Raw genomic sequence first — 24,701 nt, 5'->3', positions numbered from 1 at the left:
AGTCTTGGCTTGCTCCTCCCACATGAGAGGAGAAACTCAGCCCCCAAGAGACCCCCCCACAGAACTGGACTCGGGAGCAGCACCCCCACGCCCTACAGGGGTCCCAGCACCCCCAGCAGCTCCATCAGGCGGGGGCCCAGGGCTTCAGCCACTGTCCCCCACACACACACACCACGGCACCCCCCGTTCCTCCCGGGCCTGTGGGCGGAAGGGCCCAGAGCCCAGAGACGTGGGAACCAGGTCACGGAGCTGGGCTGGAAGTGGTTTATTCCCTCTGTGCCCACGCCCAGGCCTGGGTCAGCCCCTTGGCTGGGACCCAGGCGACCAGCGGGGGCTCCGAGCCCATCTCAGCTGGACCGGGAGGGTCTCGGGGCGCAGATGTCCGGGGACCTGCCGTCCAAGGGGTGGGGCCCCGGGCTGGCTTGTGCGCTGGGTCCCGCCAGGGGCTCCCGGCCCACTCCAGCTCACAGGACGCTCTGCCGGCCCCCCGAGTCCCCCAGCTCGGGCGTGTCCGAGCGGTCGCCCCGTCCAAAGTCGATGAAGATGCCGCCGGCATCGGAGCCCACGGACTCCAGGATGTGGTCCACCAGGTGCTCAGGGCTGGAGGAGGCCGGGGAACCGGGCGCCGCGCCCGCGGGGTACAGTCTGCTGGGGCTGCCGGACGCCGGGGAGTCGCCGAAGCCCTGGGCCTCGGGGCAGGACGTCATCTCGGACACCGAGTGCCTGCGGACGCCCGAGCCGCTGCCCGCCGCCCCCTCCGCCTCGTGCTCGGCCACCGGGTTCAGCAGGGGCGTGTTGTAGCTCTTGGAGCGGGCCACGGGGTTCTTGGCCAGGCTGTCCCCCGGGCGTGAGCCGCGCAGGAAATGCTTCTCTGCAGGGGAGGGAGAGAGGAGGAGGAGGGGATGGAGGGAGAGGGAGAGAGGGAGGGACAGGGTGTCATGCGGCAGCCACACAGCAGAGCGAGGACAACGGTCAGCCCCTCCCCTCCCGTGGCCGGCTGGACGTGGCTGCGGGGAAGGGGCTAAGGGTCAGCTCGAGGTCAGACTGGCCACTGACGGGGGGCGCAGAGCCTGTGCCTGGCCCATGGAAGGCCCCGGGTTTGATCCCCAGCGCCCCAGCGCCACACTGGAGCGCGCGGGCAGGCCATGACTTGGGCCACACTCGGGACCACAGGACCACGGGGCGTAACGCCGGGAGCCGAGAGGGGAGAAGCAGGGGGCCTGGGGGATGGGGGATGCGGCGCATCTAGCAGTCACAGAGTCCCGCAGTGTAGCACAGCGGCCACCAGGTGGCAGGGCTGAGCTAGAGTGCCAGTGTCCCCTGCCGGCCTGTCCCTCTCCTGGTCTCCAGCTCCCACCACTGCCCCCAGGAGCCTCACCTGCAGATCATTCATTGGCCCGACTCCGGGGGATGGACGGCCCGGGAGGCCGAGCACAGGCTTTGCACGGGGGAGGGAGGGTATGGGGGTCTGCCCCCCGATTCCACTCGGTCTCCCCGTGCCCCACTGACTAACGTGGCGACCGACTTTTGGCTCTGGGACCGGGCTGGGTCCTCCGGCCAGTGGCCTTCCGGGAAGACCGAGGCCCCGGGGGGTGCAGGAGGGACCCAGGTGAACACCTGCGTGGGGACCCCCGTTTCCCTGCCTGGGCCGTACCGAGGATGCAGGAGTGGGCGCAGGGGCCCTCGCTGGAGCAGAGGCCGTAGGTGCCCAGGTAGGGCGACACCACCTTCTGGACCAGCGTCTCCAGGCGCAGGTAGTCCTTGGTCACACCCCTGGCCTCGTGCACCCCCTGGAAGAAAGCAGCAGGAGGGTCCGTGTGCGCCTGCGCGGCCCCGCCCACAGCGCCCAGGCCTGGCCCCTTGCAGGGGGATCCCCGCTACCCAACCCTTCCCTAGGCAGGGGGCCTGGCCAAACGCGTCCCCTGCACGAGGCTGCAGCCCGCAGCCGTCCTGGGGTGTGTGGGGAGGGGCATCCTTGGCGCCCGAGCCCCAGGAGCACTGCAGGGTCCTCTAAGGGTCCTACCCCGCGTGTCCCCGCCTGGGAGCCAAACCCGGGCACAAGTTTGGGGCAGCTGTCAGCCCACACGAGGGCTGGACGGACAGTGAGAAACATCCAGGCGGGGACATTCCCCACCGTCGGAGCCGCACCCCAGGCCGGGGAGGGCTCTGATCCACACCCCCGCGCGCGCCACCTCCCCACCCGAACCACCAGGAGTGACGCGTGGGCACCCCTGGGTGTGACCCAGAAGCACAGGACAGCAAACGAGCCCGTCCGTCTCCCAGCGCCAGCACGTAGCCGGCAGGGCCCAGGGCGCCGTCCCACGCCGGGGCGGGCACGTGGGACGCGGAGTCGCAGGGCCACTCGCGGCCGTCATCGGGATAAAGAACTGCAGGAGGAGGAAGGACCCGGCCCCGAGGGAGGCTCGTGTCTGTCACAGTGACACGGGCCACAGGGCACCCTGCACACGAGGACAGCAAAGGCAGAGAAGTGTCTGAGTCTGTCACAGCCCCGGGACACGGCTCAAAGGTGGGCGCATTAGCGCGGTGCCCTCCAGAGCACTGCAGGGTGCGGCCCCCATGGCTCAAGCAGCACCAGGCCCGCAGGGGTAGCCCCTGCCCAGAGCCTAGAAATGGAAAGGCAGGCAGGAGTGACAGTCCAGCGGGGAGGGCATTTGCTTTGCACATGGTCGACCCGGGTTCGATCCCCGGCATCCCATAGGGTCCCCTGAGCACCGCCAGGAGTAATTCCTGAGTGCAGAGCCAGGAGGAAGCCCTGAGCAACGCTGGGTGTGACCTCCCCCCAAAAAAGCAAAAAAAAAAAAAAAAAATAATAAAAGCAAAAGAGAAATGGAGAGGCCCCCGGAAGGAAGCCCCAGCCATGAACGACCGGCCACCACCAGCTACAGGTGACCCAGCTCGGTGCAGGACGCGGCCTTCCCAGCTCACAGGGAATGTGTGCGGAGACAGGCTGCATCTGGGTCACACGACACAGACCAGGGGTGCAGGCCCGGCACAGACTCAGAACACGCCACGCCCCGAGTCCCACCCCTTGCCCAGCACAGAAACAGGCCGGGGGCAGCCCAGCGGGCGGAGTGCAGGCGCTGGGAGCGGAAAACCGGGTTTGGTCCCTGGCTTCCCACGGCAGCGTCAGGAGCACTAGGCTGGGAGTAGCCCCGAGCACCGTGGAGTATGGCCCTCACCCGGACACCAGAAAAACGCACCCAATTCCACATCGGCGCAAAGCCCCAAAGGACGGGCAGTGGGACTCACTCCAAATAACGGATGCATGAAAGGGAGAGAAACCTCAGGAAATAACAGGCGCCAGGGGAAACCGCCACGAAAAGCGAAGGCAGGAAATGGTCCCCCCCAAATCAACAAGACCAAAGGCTGGTTCTTGGACAATGACCAAGATCAAGGTAGCTCTGGCCAGAACCGAGAGGGGAAACCAGTGAAACAGCACTGACGGCGCAGTGTGTGTGTGTGTGTGTGTGTTCGTTCTGCAGTACACAGAGTGGCCACCAGGGCGGCAGCACCAGCCAGCTGTGTGTGTGTGTTCTGCAGTACACAGAGTGGCCACCAGGGCGGCAGCACCAGCCAGCCTGTCTGTGTGTGTATGTGTGTGTTCGGCAGCACACAGAGTGGCCACCAGGGCGGCAGCACCCGCCAGCCTGGTTCCCCAGCGGGGCCAGGTTCAGGGACCAAAGCCAGCTCAGCCTTGCCGGGTCTCAATCCCGATGCTTCCTGGGGTGCCGACAGCTGCGCTGAGGTGGGCGCCTCACGCCACCACACAGCCCCCCAACGTCCCAGGCGGCAGAACGAACGCCAGGATGCACCCAGCCCTTCACTAGCTCCCGAGATCTGGCTCGGGGGAATCTTCCCCAGGTGCCTGGGCGGGGGTCCCACAGTCCGCTCTCCCGCACCCAGAGGGGGCATCCCCACTCACCTGCAGCACGAGCAGCATCTGGACGATGGCTGGGGGCACGCGGGCGTGGCCCCGGGCCAGCGCGTCCTCCAGCTTCACGCTGAGCGTGATGGTGTTCCGGAAATGCAGCAGTGCCAGCTGGCGGACGGACAGCTCCTTGCCCTGCCCGGGGGAGGACGCGGCGTCAGGGGACTGGCCAGCCCTCCGCCCCCGCCCCCGCGCCCGCCCCCGCGCCCCGGGAGCGCCGGGCACCTGCACGGGGTAGAACACGGCCTGCAGCGTGGGCAGCACGTCGCTGAAGAAGAAGTCCCAGGTCTCCGCCAGCGAGTCCAGCAGCTTCTGTCCTGCGGGCGGGCACACGGCCGGGGGGGTTGGGGGGTCAGCACCCAGCCCGGATGACCGCCTGGCCCTGCCTCTCCAGCTCCACACCCAAGTGGCTGTTTCTTTTATTTGTTAATTTTTGGTTTAAGGGGTCACCGCCGGCAATGCTCAGGGGCCACTCCCGGCAGACTCAGGGCGGGGGGGGGGGATGCTGCTCTCCCTGCGGTCCCATCACTCTGGCCCCCGTCCTTGTCCCTTCTGAATCCCCCCCCAGCCCAGGCCGCTGTGGACCCCGCCGATGATGCCCACACCCAGCGAGCCCCCAGCGAGCCCGTCGCCTGCATGGTGAGGGGAGCCCCGGGGGAGGAAGGGGACTAGCACACGGGACAAGCTCTGGGTGCTTCTGGGGACGCTGGGGAGGGAGGTGCCGCCTCCCTGTGGACAGACCCCCGGGAAGGGACGTGCTGAGACACAAGCGGCAAACCCTGAGGCGGAATGAGAGGGAAGCCAGGGCGGACCCAGTGAGCAGGGAGGTCTCTGCTGGCCGGCAGAACAGTGTCCTCCTCCGAAGCCAGCCCGAGAGGTGGGCAGTAAGGTCTCCATGGGGACAGGAGGTGGCCCCAGGCCAGTGTAGACGCCGCAGCCCCAGGAGGAAGCGGGCAGTGTGGAGACGCCCGTCCAGCTGGGCTGACGGGAGGGCGTGCGGCCAGACTGCTGGTGTCAGGGGCTCTGCCCAGCGGTCAGTGCTGGGCTCCTGGGGGATGAGCAGCCTGAAAGGGGTGTCCTGAAGTGGACAGGCTCCCCAAGCTGCCCCACTGTGTCCCTGGCCCTGGCCAAACCTACTACATGTGAGGTCACCACATCCAGGCAGCCCTCCATGACTGCCAGGCGGGCCTCGGTCTTCCCTCCCAGGGCTTTCCTGCACCCTCATGCTTGTCACCCTGCACCACCGCCATCAGGCTTATGTCCGTGTCCCCCACTGGACTGGGGGCTGCTCCAGAGACTACCTAGACGTGGGGGGGGCTGTCCGGTCCCTGCATGAAGACATGACACCAGGGCCAGGCCGTGGGCCCCAGCCTGGGTCTCGGTGCCTGTCCCCGGGGCCGGGGGAGGCTGGACGTGGCTGGCATGGCCCACGGTGGCCTGGCGGGCACGGCTGCTGTGGGCAGCGCTCCACAAGCCACACAAGGCTTCTGTTCTGTGCCCGCTCTCCTGGCGGAGCCGTGGGAGGGACAGGCACTGTGGGAATGTGCCGAGTCAGGTGTCCCGGCCACCAGCTAGCTTAGGTGCCACCTCCTCCGAGAAGTCTACCTGGATGCCCTGAGTCTGTGGCTGCTCTAGGGAGCTTTCCTCAAGCTACTGCCTCGGCCGGTCCCTCCTTCCTGACACAGAGGTGGAGCCAGAGGGACATAGGACAGAAGCCTGGGAGTGACTGGAGAGCTCCGTGCCTCAGTTTCCCAGGGTATTCAGTGCTGACCACCCCTAGCTCCATCCAGGGCTGCTGGGACAAGCCCAGTGCAGTTCCTGTGCATCCTCGGGACGCCCTGGGCCCGGCTGGGTTAGCTCTGTATGGAAGGTGCTCTGAGTCCAGCAGGGCGGGGGCTGGCCCCAGCAAAGGCGCCCCACTCGCCCTGGGCTGACCACTCACTAGGAAGCCTGTCCTTCGGGCAGCCCCACCGAGGCAGAGAACTCCAGCGGCCAGGACCCCAGCAGTGCTGGACGCGGGCAGAAACTTGCTCACGGGCAGGAGAGGTGGGAGGTGGGGGGAGTGTGTGGTGCCCCCAGTCCCTGCTTTAGGGAGCCCTGGGGAGTTATTTCTCACTGCCACGGGCCCTCTGGTCCAGGGAAGGCGGACGGCGCCCTGGATGACAGAGGCACGGCTGCAGCGCCACGGGGCAGCGCACCAGCTCATGCCGACTGAACTGCGTGACCAGGGCCACTGACCCACCCACCACAGACCCTGCCCACAAGCCCCGCCCACCACAAGCCACACCCACCACTCATCTACCAGACTCCTCCCATAAAGCTCCACCTACCATGGGCCCCGCTCACAGTCTCATGCACTGACCCCACCCATCACGAGCTCCGCCCACAGGTCATATCCAGGCCCCGCCTATGCTGTTCCAGCCAGGCCCCGCCCACACGGTCCTATCCAGACTCCGCCCACAAGATCCTACCCAGGCTCCGCCCACATGGTCCTATCCAGGCCCCGCCCACAAGGTCCTATTCAAGGCCCCGCCCACACCAGCCCCTTCCACCACATGGCCCTGCCCACACCACCGCCCCACGAGGCTGCCCCCAAACTCACCCTCGTAGAAGCGGATCTTGTCCCGCAGGATGACCATGCCCTTGGTCAGCAGCTGGTTCTGAAAGGCAGCGCGGAGATGTGGTCACTGACCCGGGGATACGGAACACGCGCTTGGGGTGGCTCCCAGGGTCTCGAGCCGTCTCAGCCCCAGCCCCCCTGCAGGCCGAGGCAATCAGTCACGCGTCAGCTGAGCCCCCCACCCCGCATCTGTCCCTTCCACCGGCCCTGGGCACCCACCTGCAGGTACTCGGTGAAGAAGGCCCCCAACTCCGTCTTCAGCAGCTGCCTGCGGGGGCGGAGACGAGAGTGAGGGGCTGGGCCCCGCCCCGCGCCACACAGCAGGAAGCCGCGCAGGGGTGTGGGGTGAGGCCCCCACCCCGACAGCCCCCGGCCCAGGTGGCCACTCACCGGACACCCTCATTGAGGCTGAAAAGCTCCTGGTCGGGCAGCCCCTTGCGCTGGAAGACAGCGATGACCCCGTTGTGAATGCTGCAAGGGAAGCGGGGTGACCGGCTGAGCCCCAGGCCCCTCCCGAGCTCCTGTCCCTCTCTCCGGCCCCAGACCTCGCCTTCCACCCAGCCCCAGACTCCCAGCACCCTGCCCAGGCCTGAGTCTCCACGGCCAGCTCTCCAACATGCCCTCAGCACCCCACGCACCGAGGCTGAACCAGCATGCAGCGCTCTGCCGGGTTTCTAGAACCTTCCATGCCCGGGCCGGGAGGAGGGAGCCCCCGGGGATGGCCTGTGCTATCTCCCCAGGACACGCACGCCTCTCCTGTGGTGCCCGGAGCTGGTCCTATTGGGGACCCCGCCTCTGCCCAGCTGCCCCGGCACAGCCGCGACCCCTGCCCTCTGCTCTCCCTTCACATCCCCCTTCCACTCCTGCCCACCTCCTGGTGTCCTGGGCAGCCCCCCTTCCCTGCACCCCTGCACCAGCCCCCGAGTCACATCCCGGGCAGGGCCTGGCAAGGCACCACCCCCCGCAGACTGCCCGAGGCCAGGACAGCTCCCCACCTCCCAGGGGCGTGATGCAGTGGGGACCGAAGGCCAGCAGCCCAGGGTCAGGGCCCAGTGTGAGCGAGAGGGACACAGAGCTGGCCCTTCCCCTGCAGGCAGCGGGGGGGCGGTGGCCACTGTCACCCGGGAGGCTCAAGGCGGGTGTGCAGGGGGCGCCCAGCAGCTGTTGCCGGGAAACCCAGGAATCCGACAGCTGGGCGGCATTCCTGAGCAGCCTGGGGCCCCCGGGCCTGGCCAGCCTCCCCCCACCCACCCGCCGGGGACAGACACACCCGGGGCCAGGCAGGCCGGCTCCGTGCACCCTTCCCGGGGGCCCCTGTGCTCCGGCCCCTGCCTGGGGCGACCCCCGACCATGGGTTCCGTAGGGCAGTTCAGCTCCAGGACAAGCCCTTGCTGAGCACCCTGGAATCCTTCCCGGGCCACCCAGGGATGTTCCGGGCTTCCTCCTGGCTTAGTGCTGGGGGACCCTGTGGGATGCCAGGATCGAAGCAGGGTTGGTCGCATGCCAGGCACACGGCAAACGCCTCCCTGCTGTGCTCTCAGTCCAGCCCTGGAGCAGGTCTTCTGTTAGGGGCGGGAGGGAAGGGGGACTCCTGAGAGCCCCTGGTAGCCAGAGCGCCCCTTGCTGTGGGGGTGAACAAGTGAAGGAATAAATGAGGGGCACAGCGCGGGTGCGATTTCAGTCACAAGAGGCCAAGCGCCCTGAGGCCAGATGGAGACAAAGTTTGAGGATGTGCCGTGGGGGGGGGGGGGGGTCACTGGAGGCCGGGAAGGGGGACGCTGCAGGAGGGAAGGTGGGCAGCCCCCGCAGCAGCTGAACGGGGGGGGGGGGGCCTCCTCTGAAAGCCTCTGGAGAAGCTGGTCGCTGCATGGCCGCGGGCCTCGGAGCCTGGAGTCAACCGTGTGCATTCCTGTCTTTGTGGCCAGCTGGTGGCAGGAAGCACGTGGTCAGTCAGAGGTCTCCAAGGAGGGAGAGTGGCCTGGAGGCAGACCCTGCCCATGACCCCGGGGTATCCCCCCGGCTGTGCACCACCAGCAGGTCACATCAACGGGGGGAAGAGGGTCTTGGGAAAGTCCCAGGGGCCCCTGAACCTTGCCCTGGACACTGTTCCGATGTCTGTCCCTCCTGCCCTGGCCTTTGTGAGACAGGACAGAGGTGCTCCCGATCTGTGGCTCCAGGCTGCAAGCAGGAACGGGGCGCAGGGGTCTCTGAGAGGGGCAGACTGAAGGCGGAACTTGGGCAGCGTTAAGTTAATTTTGCAGCAGGAGAAATGACTTTCAGACGGCGTGGGCCGGGTGGGGTGGGGGGCGGGGTTCCAGGCTTGACTGAGGGCATCCAGTGCTCCCGTCCCCCAAATCAGAACAGGGCAGTGTGGGGTCACTGGGTCCAAGAGTCCTTCCCTTGCAGGGGCATGTGGCTCTGCTCTGCACGCCAGTGGCCAGACGGAGAAACTGAGGCAGCCAGGTCCCCAGCGCTCATGCGACTTGCCACTGAGTGAGGGCACAGCACGTGCGGGCGGGAGAGTCCTGCTGGAGCACAGCGGAGGGTCTCCGGGCTGGCTGCCCCGAGCCACACTGCCGGCTGGGTCCCTGGGTGCAGCAGCTGCTAAGAGGTCCCCGCCAGGAGTGGGAGGCCGCCCCCGCGTACCCCCAACGCCCGGCCTCCCGGGTCCACGCCCCTCTCAACTCTCCGTTGGCTGGGGAGGATCAATTTCCGCGCGGGGCCCCTGCGCCCGGGAAATCCCACCCGCCCAGGGCCCCCCGCCGGATCCAGCCCGTCGGCCGGGAGGCCGGGCTGCTGCGGCGCGGGCAGGCCCGGGAGGGTCTCCGGAATGCGGACAGCTGGGCGGCCGGGAAGGTGGGGCCGGCGGGGGCCGCGGCGGGGACACGGCGGCGGGGCGGGGCCGCCCGCGCCCGCCCGGGCCCGACTACGCCTCGGGCGCACGAGTTCCCGCGGCCCGGCCGGCCCGGCGCGCGGCCTTACCTGTTCCAGGTGGCGGTGGCGCAGGCCCGGCGCTGCTGCGTGCCCCGCTCGTCCGCGGCCGGCTCTCGCTTGCCCAGCTCACTCAGGCTGGGCGAACTCATGAACTTCAACCTGCGGAGAGTCCGCATGGTCACCGGCCGGCCCGCGCCGCGCCTCTAGGAGCCGGCTCGGGCGGGAGCAGGAAGCCGCGCGCCGCTCCAGGGGCCCGCCCCGGCCCCGCGCCTCCGCCCCGGGCCCCGCGCCGGCCGCCTCGCCGGGTTAATCATTGCTCCGTGCGCCGACAGCGCCCAGGGCTCGCAGCGCAGCGTGGACACGGCGCCCTCGGGCTGGGGGCGAGGCCTGGACTGAGGGGCGGGGCCGGGACTGAGGGGCGGGGCCGGGAGGGGCAGGAGGGCTTGGCGGGGGCGGGGCCTGGCAGGGCAGGGCTTGGCCTGAGGGGCGGGTCCTGGACGGAGGGGCGGGTCCTGGACGGGGGGCGGGGTCTGGCTGGGGGCGGGGCCGTAAGGGAAGGGCGAGGTCTAACAGGAATGGTGGGCTCGCCCGGGCGGGCCGATAGGGCGGGGTCTAACCTAAAGGCGGGGCCTGGCCCGAGAGGCGGGGCTTGAGCGGAATGATTGGCTCGCCCGGGGCTGGGCGAGGGCCAACCATGTGGGCGGGGCCTGGACCGGGGAGGGGCGGGGACTCTTAGGGGGCGGGGCATATCCCGAATAAGGCGGGGCCTACGTAGGGCTGGGGCGGGGCGGGGTCCAATGGGAGGGCCAGGCCACCTCGGCCCGTCGCAGCCTCTTTCTACGCCGCTTCCCCCCAGGCTCGGGGTGGAGTGCGTCCCCCTTCACCTATTTCGGGGGTCCCAGGAGGTGTCCAGGAGCCCCCGCCCCCACACGACGGACAAACGCGCAGCCCCGCTTCCAGCGCCCTCCCCGCGCCCACCGCTGCGGCCACGCCCGCAGGATGCTCACCGAGCCCCGCCACGCCCCCGGCTCCCGATCCCGGACCCGTCCTCCACCACAGGCCCTCCCCCACCGGGCTGCGCCCACACAGAGCGCCCAGGACCCTGCCACGTGGACAGGCTCCTGGGCGGTTGCCATGGAGACCGGGGGCCAGGAGGCGCTGCCCTGGGCCCTCGGGCCAGGCCCCCACCCTCCCGCGCCGAGCCCGAGCCCTGCTCTCGCTTGGGGGAGCCGCCGGGCAAGGCGCGCCGGCAAAGCTTTGCAAACGCCAGCCCCGCCCGCCCTTGGACGGTGGAGGCCTGCGGGTCCCCTGGGTCCGGGCATCCCACGGGGCTCCCACCCTGCAGAGGGCCGCGCCCGTGTCACTGTGACGCAGGGCGGGGCTCAGGGGCCGGAGTCTACACCGTGTGTCGGTGCTCTTTGCAAAGGAACGCGGGCGGAGGGTGTGCTGGGGCCAGGCGCGGTCTGTCTTGCAGGCCCGGAGCCCGGGGAGCTGGGATCCAGCACAGGGGCCGGCGGGGGGGGGGGGGTTGTGGGAGGAGCGGCATCGTTCATGCAACCCCCCAGGGCTTCCGGAGTCCCCCTGTGCCAGAGACACCCCCGCCTGCTGAGGCAGGGTAAGGACAAACTCCTGAACCCACAACCCAGGTGACTGGCCCACCCATGCCCGCGCCCACTCAAGATATCCGTGTCCGCCCCCCAGATCCTCCGGTTACAGGTGCACCCAAGGTCCCCTCGAGGGTCTCTGGGAACGTACAAAGCCCGCAGCGGACACCATCGACAGGGTGAACTCCCGCCCGGTGAGATCACAGACGCCCCCTCTGCTATTCAACACGGAGCTGGCAGCCCACCCACTGCAATCGGGCGGGAAAGCGACGTTCAGGGCATCCGACTGGAGGAGTCCCACTCTCCACTATTTGCAAACGACAGGTCAGTATCCACCTAAAGACTCTTAAGAAGCACCTAGAAACCATAAAACTGCAACAGTAAAGTGGCAGGTTCTACAGTGCAACCCGCAGACATACAATGTTTCTATATGCAAACAGTGAAACAGGAGAGGGGGGGGAAGGGAGAGGGAGAGTTAGAGAGGGAGAGAGAGGGAGAGAGGGAGAGGGAGAGAGGGAGAGAGAGAGAGAGGGAGAGAGAGAAAGAGATTTAAAGTAATAATAATCCTGGGGCCCGAGTGATAGTCCAGTGGGGAGGGCGTTGTTTGCCTTGCATGCAGCCAACCCGGGTTCGAAACCCAGCATCCCACATGGTCCCCCGAGCACCACCAGGAGTAATTCCTGAGTGCAGAGCCAGAAGTAACCAAAAAGGGGGGAAAAAAAAAGCAAACCAAAACAATCCATTCACAATTGTGCCTCAAAATAAAAAATATAAAAAATCAAGTAGCCAGGAATGAGCTTAACAAATGGTGAAAAACTGAGACAAGACGAAGTGGGTCGGGGGAGACAGGACAGCAGGTCAGGCTGGCTGGCACGCCACCAAGCAGGGTTTGATCCCGGGCAGCCCGAGGGTCCCCCAGCCGCCTGGAGTGGACCCCAAACAGAGCCAGGGGTTGAACAGGGGCCGGTCCAGCGCCAGGCAGATACCTCCCCCATCCCCGGGTTGTGTTTCCGCCTGGCGGTGTGCCTGCACAGCCCACGGCGGCCCACGGTCACACTGCCCACTCCGTGCCCTGCACAGCCGTGGACACGGAGGAGGCCCCGCCCACCCTGGGGGCCGCCCACCCTGCCCGCCCCTGCTTTCCCGGCCCCCTTTCCAGGAGGCCCCGCCCACCCCTGGGGGCCGCCCACCCTGCCCGCCCCTGCTCTCCCGGCCCCCTTCCGAGGAGGCCCCGCCCACCCCTGGGGGCCGCCCACCCTGCTCGCCCCTGCTTTCCCGGCCCCCTGCCCAGGAGGCCCCGCCCACCCTTGGGGGCAGCCCACCCTGCTCGCCCCTGCTTTCCCGGCCCCCTTCCCAGACGCGGGAGAACCCCAGACGGGGCCCCATCCCTCCCTCCAAGTCGGCTCCGACCCGGGATGGTCCTTCCTCTTCCGCTCGGCTGCCACCTCCCCGGCGAGAACAAAGCGACCCTGTTCTGCAGCCAGGCCCCGGGCTCGGCCCTGCGCCCCTGCCTCCGGCTCTGCCGGGAACAGTCCCAGGAAGGGCAGCGCTGAGATCTGGGTGAGGGCCGCCTCCTTGGCCGGCCACCCTGCAGGCCCCGAGTTTGACCCTGGCCCTGCCCTGAGCACACAGGGCCTGGCCCTGGCCTCCCCACTGCAGCCCGCCCGAGCCTGGGCCCCCCACAGCAACTGCTGGCTCCCCCTCCCCAAATCAGCTGCCCACCCTTGCTGTGAGTTTGACCCGCTGACTCCTGCCTCAGTTTCCCTCACCTGCAAATGAGAATCACAGCACCTGTCTCCTTCTCCCTTCAAACGGGCAAGATGCTGAGGGTAGGGCTGGACACAGTTGGTGCTCAGGGACTGGACACAGTGGACACTCAGGGGCTTTAGGGACTGGACACTGGTCATTCAGGGCCTCAGGGACTAGACACAGTGGACTCTCCGGCGGTGATCCCCTGGCCCTCCTCCTTCCCCACCAGGCCAGCAGTGTGGTCCTTCCTTCTCTTACCTAGCCCAGCAGAGTTCCCCAGCTGCCTTCTCTGCCCGATCTTAGGGTCACAGGACTACCTCCTCCATCAGACAGCTGCTTCCATCAGACTGCCTCCTCCATCAGACTGCCTCCATAAGACTGCCTCCATCAGACTGCCTCCATCAGACTGCCTCCTCTGGGGCGGAGTGATAGTACAGTGGGGAGGGCCTTTGCCTGGCACGTGACCAACCTGGGTTCGATCCCTGGCATCCCATATGGCACCCTGAGCACTACCAGGAGAGGTTCCTGTGCAGAGCCAGGAGTAACCCCTGAGCATCACCGGATATGACCCCCCCAAAAAAAAGCAAAACAAACCAGAGATTGCCTCCCATCAGAATACGTCTTTCATCAGACTGCCTCCCCCATTAGACTGCCTCCCCCATCTGACTGCCTCCTCCATCTGACTGCCTCCCCTATCTGACTGCCTCCTCCATCTGACTGCCTCCTCCATCTGACTGCCTCCTCCATCTGACTGCCTGCTCCAACAGCGCGAGTACCCTCAAGAGCGGAGGTCAATGCACCGTGTCCACGTGGCCTTTTCAGACATCTTGTGTTCTTTTTGCTGGACTAGCCTTGACCCTGGGCTTTCCCATGCCCCTGTGGAATGTGGTTTGGGCAGGAATTCTGCAGGGCCTGAGGCGGGTTCCAGCTCTCAGACCTTCTCCTGCCTGCCTCTGGGGACACTGGCTGAGCTGGTCCGCGCCCAGAACCCCCTCCTGTGTCCCCTCCCTGCCCTCTCCCAGACCAGGGGGGCAATCCGCCAATCCTGCTGCATTGTTTTTTACCTAATAACATTATTGTTATCATTTCATTTTGGGTCACACCCACAGTGCTCAGGGGTTACTCCTGGTTCTGTGCTCGTTCCTGGCAGGGCTCAGGGACCCTCGAACCCGGACCAGCCATAAAGCAGATGCCCTTCCTGCAGATGGTCTCCCCCCTGTTCTGTTGCTCTGGCTCCGTTGGTGTCATTTTTATTGATTAATTAAAATAAAATAATTGATTGTTTTATTAATTAATTAAATTAATAAATTAAATTAATAAATTAGTTATTGGTTCACGAAATCCCGTTAATCACCGATTTCTCGGGCGGGCTCAGTAACATCTCATTTCGTCCTTTCCCTGAGATCTTAGAAGTCCATCTCGACTCGGCTCTCCTAACGGTGTTGCACTGGGGGCTCTTCAGGGTCAGGGGAATGAGATCCAGCTTGTTACTGGATTTTGCATATGAATACACCATGGGAAGCTTGCAAGGCTGTCCCATGTGGGCAGAAAACTCTCAGAGGATTGCCAGTTTCTCCCAGAGGGAGAAGTAGGTTAAAGATATTAAAATTATCTAATAAAAAATTATTGGTTAATTTTTTAAAAATTTTTTGGGTCACACCCGGCGATGCTCAGGGGTTACTCCTGGCTCGGCACTCAGGAATTACCCCTGTCAGTGCTCAGTGGACCCTATGGGATGCTGGGAATCGAACCTGGGTCAGCCACATGCAAGACAAACGCCCTACCCGCTGTGCTATCGCTCCAGCCCCAATTATTGGTTAATTTTTAATAAATTAAAATAAATGCCAGGGGTTCCTCCTGGCTCTGCACTCAGGAACTACTCCTGGCGGGGATCAAACCCGGGTCGGCCGCGTGCAAGGCAAACGCCCTCCCCGCTGTGCTCTCACTCCAGCTCTTACCAATTTTAGTTTTGATTGTTTGACTCCCCCCGGTGCTCAGGGTCCCGCCACCAACTCCCGGCCAAATGGGCCGGCGGTTCCATTCCAGGGTGTGGCTTGGGCCCTACGGGGCCAGGGGTCAGCTGGGCTGCCTCAGGGGTCGGGCTGGGAGCTGGACCCGGGTAAGGCGAGCGCCTTGACTTCCGTGCCCGCCCCAGTGCCCGCCCCAGCGCCCGCCGTCGTGCAGAGTTGGGGCCTCGAGGCCAGGCTCCCCCGCTGCCTGCCACACCCCAGGGCCTGCACCTGATCTCCTCAGGTTGTGTTTTTTGGGGGAAACAGTGCTCTGGAGCACTCCTGCCAAAGCTCAGGTGACCCAATGCGGGCGGGGCCTGGCCCTCCATGCTGGCCCGCCTCACCTCTGTGCTCCTCCTGCCTCTTGCTTTTCTTTTTAGTTTTGTTTTGGGGCCGCACCCGGCGATGCTCTGGGCCAATGCCGGCTCAGTGCTCGGAATCACTCCTGGCAGTGCTCGGAGGACCCCATGGGGTGTCAGGGATGGAATCCCGGGTAACGGCGTGCGAGGCCAGCGCCCTCCCTGCTGTCCTACCCTCGGGCCCCCAGGACTGCACCAAGGCAGAGGAGATGAGACCCTTGGGGCCGGGAGCGATGGGTCAGCAGGGGGCGCCCGCCTTGCCTTGACCCCGACGTCCCTCTCCAGCTCGCCATAGGGGCCCCTGGGCACCACCAGAGGCTCCGTGCTGGCCTTCCCTCTCCCTGGGCCCTCTGGACCTGGGCACCGGGAGCTCCTTCTCCAGAGCGTGGGTGCCGCCCCCTCCCCGCGCGCGCCCACCCCCCAGCCCCTTGCTCTGGGCTGCAGCCTCCCAGCTGGAAGCCGGGGCCCCTGTGTCCCCACGTGAACCCGCCCGCACGGGGCCTCGCTGGGGTCACAGACCACAGTTACCGCAGCGGGTCACCCTGTCTCATCCCCTCTGACTGCAGCGCCTGCCCCTGGTGGTGGCGGGTGGGGGGTCCTGGAGCTGGGGGCTGGAGAGAGGGTCCCTGGGGGTGCAGGGGACACCCAGGGCTGCAGGGGACAGAGTGTTCTCTGCGTCCCTCCCCACCTCGGGGTTCCTGTTTCTGAGTGGCCCGGACAGGTTTCTCTGTGTTCCCCGCCTGGGGGGCGGGTGGCTGCGGGGTGGGGGGGCGGAAGTGTGTGCTCAGCGCTCTGGGTGCCGGGCGACCTGGGGGCCCTTCTCAGGCACCTGCTCCACTGCGGCTGGCAGGGACTTCCCCACCCCAGGGTGTCACTCTGGGGTGAACCTGCCTGAGGCCTGCCGGGACCCCAGGCTGTCAGCTCCTGGGGAGACCGGGGGCCTCCAGGCTACAGGAAGTCTCCACTTCCTGGTGAAAAGAACTGCGTGGGGAGATTGGGCCCCAGGTGAAGTCCACTTGCTTGCCCTCCACTCTGCGGTGGTCATTCCCCTAAGTCTGGGCTGGTTGGCCAACTCCTGCTCATCCTGCAAAACCCTACTCAGATTGCCCCCACCACCAAAGTTTTCTCCCTGAGAACCTGCCCAACCACACAGACACACAGAGACACACAAGCACAGACAGACAGATAGACAGACAGACAGACAGACACACACACACCTGGACCCTGGTCCTTTTCTCTGTCAGGGCTTGGCTCCTGCAGATTTGCACCCCAGGACTCCTTCCTTGTCCCCCACCCCTGCTCCTGATCCCCCCAGCCCTGCTTTTTTCTATCCACCCCCCACCTCTTCCCTCTACACATCTGCAGGTGTTCTATGAAGTACAGGTAAATGAATGAATGAATGAGTGAATATATCAGAAAGATCTCAAATAGTAGCAGCTTCCAGGAAGGGCACGGACACTAGGACCTGCCCCCCACAGCCTTCCTGACCCCTCGGGACACGGGTCCAGCCCCTCGGTGCTGCCTTACAGTACAGTACAGCCACACAGCCCTGACCCAGGCCAGCACCTACCCGCTTTGGTTCCTTGTAGCCTCCCCCATCAGACTGCGCTGGCCCGTCCACAGAGAGAGTCTCCCTGTCCATCAGACTGAGGCCCGTCCACGGAGAGTCTCCCTGTCCATCAGACTGAGGGCCCAGGCGCCGGGGCCTTGATGGCCGAGAAGGGCACAAGGGCACCCAGCGTGATGCCAGGTCATGGACGAGCTCGAGGACGTCGGAACATCACGACCCACGTGGGGCTCCCCGGGGAGGGAGCTTGGCACGACACAGGCCGTACCAAACCGCCGGGCCCCGCGGCGCCAGGCTGCTCCACCCAGGGCGCCCCAGAGGGGGTGGGCGAGACCCCTCCCGTCCCAAGGGACCCAGCCCCAGCAGCCGAAAACCACCGGAGCGCAACCGCCGCCACGCTCACGGACGCTCTCTGCACGCTCGACCGAGCCCTCATCCACGCGTGAATCCACAGAAAACCCAGGGGCGCGGGACCTTGGGACCGAGAACTCCGGGTTCAACGGGACCGGGACCCCCGTCTCCGGCCGCTCAGCAGTCACGCCCACCAGCCCACCAGCCACCTCCGGCTGGCGCCAGATCATCCCGTCACAGCCACCCTCCAGACCGCACGTCCCTCTCTCCCGGGAGGGAGCACGACATGACAGCGGCCCCGAGTCAGGCTGTTCCACTTGGGGCGCCCCAGAGCGGGGCGGGTGAGACCCCTCCCTGCCCCACAGCACCCAGACCCGGCAGCCGAAAACCTCCAGAACCCAGACCCCGTCATGCTCACTGCTGCTCTCCAGGCACTCGGCCGAGCCTCGTCCAGAAATGAACATGTCCTGGACCTCGACAACCCACACCTCACAGCACCCGCACGCCAAGAGCACCCGCACCACGTTTGATGGGGTTTAGGGCAGGAGGCAACTAATCTTAAAGGGAAACATTTCTTTCTTTCTTTCTTTTTTCCCTTTTTGGGTCACACCCAGCGATGGTCAGGGGTCACTCCTGGCTCTGCACTCAGGAATTACTCCTGGTGGTGCTGAGGGGACCCTATGGGATACTGGGATTCGAACCCAGGTCGGCCACATGCAAAGCAAACGCCCTACCCGCTGTGCTATCGCTCCAGCCCCGAAATATTTCTTTTTCACAAATATATGTATATATATATATATATATATATATATATAAAACAACAAAAATAAGTCTCCCAATGGAGATGTTACTGGTGCCCGCTCGAACAAATCGATATATAAAAGCACACAAGGCTCAACCTTTAACAACGCGTTAGCGATCTCTTCTAGAAGGGCTTAACAGCCCCTGGGGGAAATACAACCATCTTCACACTCTTTCCTCTAAGGAAACTTTTTTTGAGCATTTTCAGCAGTTTTTCATAACAAATAATACAAAGTAAATTATTTCGGATCTGTTTTGGGTAGAAGTTCGGGTTCGGGATAGAAACATCCAAAATATGGTGGTGGGAAGGTGTGATGGTGTGTTTGGTGTTCGAATATTAAATGTCATCAAATACGGTGAACCACTTTATAAAATAATAATAATAAAAAAAACACGTGGGGAAGAAGGACAGAAGCCGCTGGAGGCCACGGCCCGTCCAGGCCCCCCAACCACAGCCCGTCCAGGCCTACGGGTCCAGCTCAGCATATGTCCACTCCCTGGCCAGGTGCTGCGAGCACAGCGCAGATGGGCGGGAGGCCCCTGTATCAGCCAGTGCCCAGGAGGGGACAGCTGGGCGGGCCCCTCTTGACCCCGGCTCTGCGCCCCTGCCCTGTGAGACCTCAGAAATCCTGTTCCCCAGGTCTGGCTGCAGAGAGCTGGGGAAGGCCAAGAGACCCCGCAGAACCCGGCCTGGGTCGGGGGTCTCTGCTCTGCGTCTCCCTGGGCTGAACCCCAGCACCCAGAGGTGGATCAGGCCAAGAGCCACTACCCTCAGCACCGGGGCAGGGACAGGCAGGAGGGGACTGTCAAGGGATCTTTCTAGCACTGACTGCCAAGTGCTGTCTCTGAGACGTGAGTCAAGACTCCAGGGGGTTGGCCTGCCTGGCCTGGGGTGGGGGGTGGCAGGGGGCACAAGGCAGCTGGGAAGGCTTCCTGGAGGAGGAGGACGGCACCTTCCAGCACTCAGCCCAGGGCAGGACAGAAGAACAAAGGGATTCCAGGCAGGGGAGGGAGAGTCAGGAATTTCCCTTGGGAGAACCCACCCGAGGGAGCCCTCGGCGAGGCCTGAGCCCCGGGGAGGCCTGTCGGTGCCCAGTGAGCCCACATGAGGAGGTGACAGAGAATGAGGACACGGGGTGACTGCACTGAGGGGCAGAGCCTGTCCCCAGTTCTCAGCTGCGTTTGAGGCCCAGAGACCCGGAGCTGCCTGCGGGGGTCACACAGCACGCAGGGAGCGGTCTGGGGCCCGAGGTCTGTGTGTCCCACCTGGAGGGGGGCACTGTGGCCCTGGGCCAGCACGCCCAGGACGGGTCTTATGAATGAATGAATGAACAAAGGACGGGGCGCCCGGCCTCCCGAGGGCCCCCTGCCAGCGCCATCTGCTCCCGTCTGCTGCCCCTGCCTCTGCAGAGCAGAAGCACACGTGCGGGTGCAGCCCCACCAGGCTCGGACAGACGGACGGACAGACAGACGGACAGACGGACAGCCCGGGGGCAAGCCCAGCCCGATCCTGCGCTGTGAGGGGAGGCGGTGCCAGGAAGACCCTGGAGGTGGGCACAGGCGTCCCCACCGCGGCCCCTCTGCCAGTGACCTCGGCCGAGACCCACGGGTGCTGGAGCTCTGGCCCTCGGGGCAGGCGGCGTGGCCGCTGGCCGCTGGCCTCCCGGTGGGCCTGGGCGCCTCTGTGACTCAGCGGCACTGCGGCCTGCTACAGGCTATTGGATCAGGCTCACACGGCGCCCACACTGCACCTTCCTGCACGGGAGCGGCTGAAGGGGGCTCAGTCCTGTCCCCGCCTCACAGTGCACTCAGACCCCAGGGCCTCATCGCACACTGGCCCACCCAGGCTGGGTACTGAGTGCTGGGTATTGGGTGCTGGGTACTAAGTTCTGGGTGCTGAGTGCTAGGTACTAGGCCCTGGGTATGGGGTGCTAGGTACTAAGATCTGGGTGATAGGCACTGGGTACAGGACACTGGGTACTGAGTGCTGGGTACTGGATGCTGGATGCTGGGTACTGGGAGCTGGGAACTGGACAATGGGTACTGAGTGCTGGGTACTGGGTGCTGGATGCTGGGTACTGGATACTGGGTCCTGGGCACTGGGTACTGAGTGCTGGGTACTGAGCTCTGGGATGGGTGAGGGACCCCTGGAGCAGGCCGTGTGGACAGGATGGGTGAGGGGGCCCGGGTGCTGTGGGTGCTGGGTACTGGGCACTGGAGGCTGAGCTCAGCCCCGCCTCAGGACAGCTCCCACCTCCTCCGCATCCTGCCCTCAGTCCTCCCCTGGGCCCAGACCCTTCCAGGGCCGCTGCTCCTCCTCCAGGAAGTCTTCCCGGCTCTCTCGGGGCTGGGGCTGAGATGGCTCGAGGCCCTGGGAGCCACCCCGCTGTGCGCCCTTGAGCAGGCCCGTCCCTGAGACTCTCTCCAAGAGGGGAACGAGGGGCTCCCGACGCGCCTCTTTCAGGAGCTGGGGTGAGGCGAGCACATGGCGCGGCACTGCGGCTCTCTCTCCGCCTCCCCTTCATTCCCCGTTCCCGCCGGACAGACGGACGGACAGGTAGACAGACAGCAGCGGGAGACGCGGGAATGACACTGAGCAGCGCCTTTAAGCCCGGCCTGGGGCCTTGGGGGTCTGCACGCCACTCCCGCCCTTACGTCCCCTCTGGCCCCGCCCCCGGAGCCGAGGCCTGCGGTGGGCCCAGCCCCGCCGCTGCGGAGACTCAGGGGTCCCGAGAACCCAGCTTTGCGCCTGCTCAGACCCCGGCCCCCTCCCCGCCCCGTGCTCCCCCCCAGCTGATGCCGGCACGTAGCAGAGGGTGGCAGAGTCCCCCGGCGCCCCCGGCCCCGGCGCCCCCGGCCCTGCCCCATCAGGAAGTTCCTCCTTCTTCCAGGATGGTCCCGGGACCATCTGCCAGCTGCCAGGCCCGGAGCAGCCCGCGCAGACGGGATGGGTGAGGGAATGAATGAATGACTGATGAACGAATGACTCCCGGGGTCTCCCGGGTGTCTCCGCTTTCTCCTTCCCTCGCCCCGCCTGGCGGGGCCCCTGGCAGGTCTCTGCTGGGCTCTGCGGTGGCCATGGTGGTCTTTGAGGTGCTGCCTGGGGTCCCAGAGGCCCCAGTGTCCAGGCGGCTGTACCTGGCCCTCCCGGGGCTGCTGAGGCCGCGCCTTAGCCCCCCAACCCACCAGGCATGGCTGCTCCCCGGGGGAGACTGAGACCCCCCAGTTCTGGAGTGGCCACATGACAGTCTCCCAGTGACCAGAGGCCACAGGAGCACTGTGGCCTGAGACGGGTCAGAGGGCGACAGGGTGACAAGCCCGGGCCAGAAAGCCAGGCCTGGGGGCTGGACTCTTCCACCCCCTCCTCCCTGGCCCCCTGGCCACCCCCAGAAGCAGCCTAGGGCAAGACACTTGCCGCATACGAGGCTGACATGGGTTCGATCCCCAGCACCCCACAGGGTCCCCCGAGCTCTCCAGGAGCAGATCCTGGGTGCAGAGCCAGGAATGACCCCTGAGCATCGCTGGGTGTGACCCAAGAGCCCCCAGCCGGCATGGTCTCCCCTGCTCTCTGGGGCGGGGGCCACTCCCCCTGCGCGGGGTCGCCCTGTCTTCAGAAGGGCCGCGGTGAGTCCTGCAGGACCGTCCCCTGCTCCCGCCCCTTCCCAGACACGGAGGCTCTCGGAGTCCAGGCAGCTCGGGGCCTCCTGGGGCAGGCATGTCACAGCAGTGACAGGGACGCGGCCCCACTGGACGCCCCCGGCTGCGGCCACGTCCTGTGTCACCGAGCAGCAGACAGGGAGCCCACCACAGGAAGTGGCCTGGCCAGCAGCGCTGAGGCCACACCTGGGGCCCCTGGGCATCCCTGAGCCCGGCCCGGTCTCCCCTCACTGCGCAAGGGCCTGGTGTGGGGTGCCCAGGGCCCTGCGGGGGGGGGGTGCCAGCCCTGGGCACAGACCCCAGCTCCAGCCGTCAGCCTGCATCACTGGGGAGGCGCCCAAGCAGGGACTCTCGAGGGGGGTCCCTGCCTGCCCATCTCTGTCTGCGCTGTGGAGGGGGCAGGTCTGCAGGCCGCCCCCGAGCCCCCCGGGAACGGAAAGTGGGGTGCAGGAACCCTGATTCAGGAAGAGCTCTGGAGGTCCCAGGGGTCTAGGGGTGGGAGACGCAGGACCCCATCAAAGGGGCCCTTCCCACCCCATGTCCCAGGGCTCAGCGTGACACAAGCACATGCACATGTGCAGTTGCACACATATGTGCACACACATGCACATGCACGAGCAAACACATACGTGCACACACCTGCAGACACGCGCACACACCACCACAGCACATCCACACACACCCGCAGACGCGCACACACAGTCACACGCGCACACACACACGTGTGCACATACCCGCAGACACACGCACACGCGCGGGCGCGCGCACCCGCAGGCACACGCGCACCCACACTCGCAGACGCGCGCACACACACTCGCGCACGCACCCGCGCATGCACACACATCCGCACACTCACCCGCAGACACACGCGCACCCACACCGCAGACGCGCGCACACACCGCAGACACGCGCGCACACAAACACGCGCACACACGCACTCACGCGCGCGCACACACACACCCGCAGACATTCGCGCGCCCCCCGCACCCCCGCACCCCCGCGCGCACACGCGCCCCTCCTCGCCGGGCCGCGCGCCCCGAAGCCCGCCCGCGCCCCCGGGGGCCCCGCGACCCGCCGCGCCGCTCACCTCGGTCCCGCGCCGCCGCCGCCGCCGCCCGCAGAGCCCGGCCCGGCCCCGCGCCCGGCGCCCGCCGAGGGGACCGAGGCCCCGCCCCGCCCCGCCCCCCGGCCCGGCCCGGCCCGGCCCGGCCCGGCCGCGGGGGCCTCGGGGCTGCGGGAGCCGCGCGAGCCGGCGCCGGGGCCCGCCGGGAAGGGCCGGGTGCGCGCCGCGGCCGGGGCGCCCTCCCCGCCTGCGCTGTGGGCGGTGTCGCCCGGCGCCCGGATCCGCTTTCCGGCCAGTCACAGCGCTGTCCCCCACCCGCGAGCCGCGTCCCGGAACGCCCAGCAGCCCCCCCTGCCCCGGGCCCGAGCGCGAGTCCCCGCCCCGGCCGGGGTGGGGGACACGGGGACCCAGGGCCGCCCGGCTCCGGAGCACGGCGTGGCCGGCGCCCCCACGGCCTGTGGGCCCTGCCCGGTCCCAGGCCCCACCCTGCGCGGGCAGAACCGGGGGGCCTAGAAACAGGGCACACCCTGAAGCAACTCGCCTTGCCCGCGGGGGACCTGGGTTTGACCCTCACCCCCCCCCAGTCCCCAGAGCCCACCGGGAGTCATCCCTGAGCACAGCGGCAGGAGTAAGCCCTGGGCACGGGGGGGGGGTGCCCCCAAATAACAACAACAAAGGCAGAATAACGGATACCCCAGCCCCCCACATGCCGCCTCGCGCCCCTGAGTGTTCACGGGGGCTCTTTGCGGTACCCCAAACCCACCCGGAGTGATTCCTGCACCAGAGCCAGGAGTACGCTCAGAGCACTGGGGGGGAGCCTCTAAAGCACCTCTTCCATGGATGTCGGGGGCCCGGGGGTGCCCCTGGGCCAGGAGGGAAGTCCAAGGGGCCAAAGCCAGGTAGCCCCGGCAGGGGTGAGGCTGGGCGGGCACTGGCCTCCTGGTGAAGGAGCGGGAGGTATCTGCACACACCCTGTACCAAACCTGGCACCTGGGTTCAGTCCCAAAACGTCTTCTAGGACCCAATGGACCGGATGCGCCATTCCCGGACACTCGCATGGGAAGGTGGGGTGCCGGGGGTCCCCCAGGACCGTGGGGTTCACACCCCCTCCCAGGCAGCAGGCCCGAGTGTCCCAGAGGGCAGACAGGGGTTCCCTCCGAGCAGACCCGGGAGGGACTGGGTACCCCTTCTCTGGACCGGCACCAACTGCGTCCACCTCGGCCCTGGTCCTCCCGCCTCTGGGCTCGGCTGGGATCCGTGTCCAAGGCTGAGAGGCTGCCCGCTCCCCGCACCCTCCCCAAGAGAGAGAACTGGGCTCCCTCCTGTGTTGGGTGCTCCCAGGTGCCCACAGCTGTTTGTTGAGTGAGTGACCGTCCCCCCTCAGGAGCGGGGCTGGACGCCCTCATCTGTGGGCCTCCCTGGGCCTCAGACCATTTGCAGCCTCCCGCCCCCGCCCCCCCCCTTGCGGGCTCCTGCTGGGACCTGGACAAGGGGAAAGCAAGGCAGAGTGGCTGGGGGGTTCAGGGGGCTCCCTCCATGTCCTCCCACGGCTGCCGCCTGGCTGACCCACCTGTGACCACAGTTCCTGCTTGAGGGGCCACACGCTCCTCGCCGCCCTCCAGCTGCGGACCCCCAGCGCCCAGCGGTCTCTGCCCTGTCAGTGGGCTGCATCCCCGGGGCAGGGGTGCCGTGGGAGCTCAGACCAGGTCTGGCACTGGCCTTGCAGTGACTGGCCGGCTTGCAGTCCCGGCACCCGCTGGGTCCCTTGAGCACCGGGCCAGGATGGAGCGAGGGGCATGGCCGGGGGTCCCTTCTGGACCCGGACGGGGCCTTGGGAGGTCCAGAGGCCCATCCAGGGCTTCCCGCACAGGGGGAGGGGGCCTGATGTCGCAGGGGGTGCGGAGGGCACGCTGCCCCTTACACCCTGGAGAGCAGGGGGGCTGCAGGGACCCCTGCTCACAGGAGCCGCGGGGCTGGTGCGGAGCCAAACCCGCTTGCACCCTCGCGTCCTGCGGCCGCATCCTGCGCCCACCCTGGG

At 66.5% G+C, this 24,701-nt stretch overlaps 1 protein-coding gene across 2 annotated transcripts; it reads right to left on the bottom strand.

Moving 5' to 3' along the window:
* Positions 1 to 250: 250 nt before the first annotated feature.
* Positions 251 to 22,788, bottom strand: PRR5 (proline rich 5). 2 transcript variants are annotated; one of them, XM_055141669.1, is made up of 9 exons: positions 22,688 to 22,788; positions 9,552 to 9,662; positions 6,960 to 7,040; positions 6,789 to 6,837; positions 6,552 to 6,609; positions 4,175 to 4,266; positions 3,944 to 4,084; positions 1,655 to 1,790; positions 251 to 871 (listed from the first exon to the last, which is right to left on the bottom strand). In XM_055141669.1, the coding sequence occupies exons 2-9, from the start codon at positions 9,650 to 9,652 to the stop codon at positions 465 to 467; spliced, it is 1,065 nt and encodes a 354-aa protein (XP_054997644.1). In that variant the 5' UTR covers positions 9,653 to 9,662; positions 22,688 to 22,788; the 3' UTR covers positions 251 to 464. The 2 variants fall into 2 exon arrangements, with proteins under 2 accessions (XP_054997644.1, XP_054997643.1); XM_055141668.1 differs by lacking the exon at positions 22,688 to 22,788 and having other exon boundaries at positions 9,552 to 9,694.
* Positions 22,789 to 24,701: the final 1,913 nt, after the last annotated feature.

The sequence above is a fragment of the Sorex araneus genome, chromosome 6 (genome assembly GCF_027595985.1).
Source record: "Sorex araneus isolate mSorAra2 chromosome 6, mSorAra2.pri, whole genome shotgun sequence".
Classification (NCBI taxonomy): domain Eukaryota; kingdom Metazoa; phylum Chordata; class Mammalia; order Eulipotyphla; family Soricidae; genus Sorex; species Sorex araneus.
The sequence above is the reverse complement of the archived record's forward strand: the minus strand, read 5'-3'. Positions and strand labels throughout refer to the sequence as shown.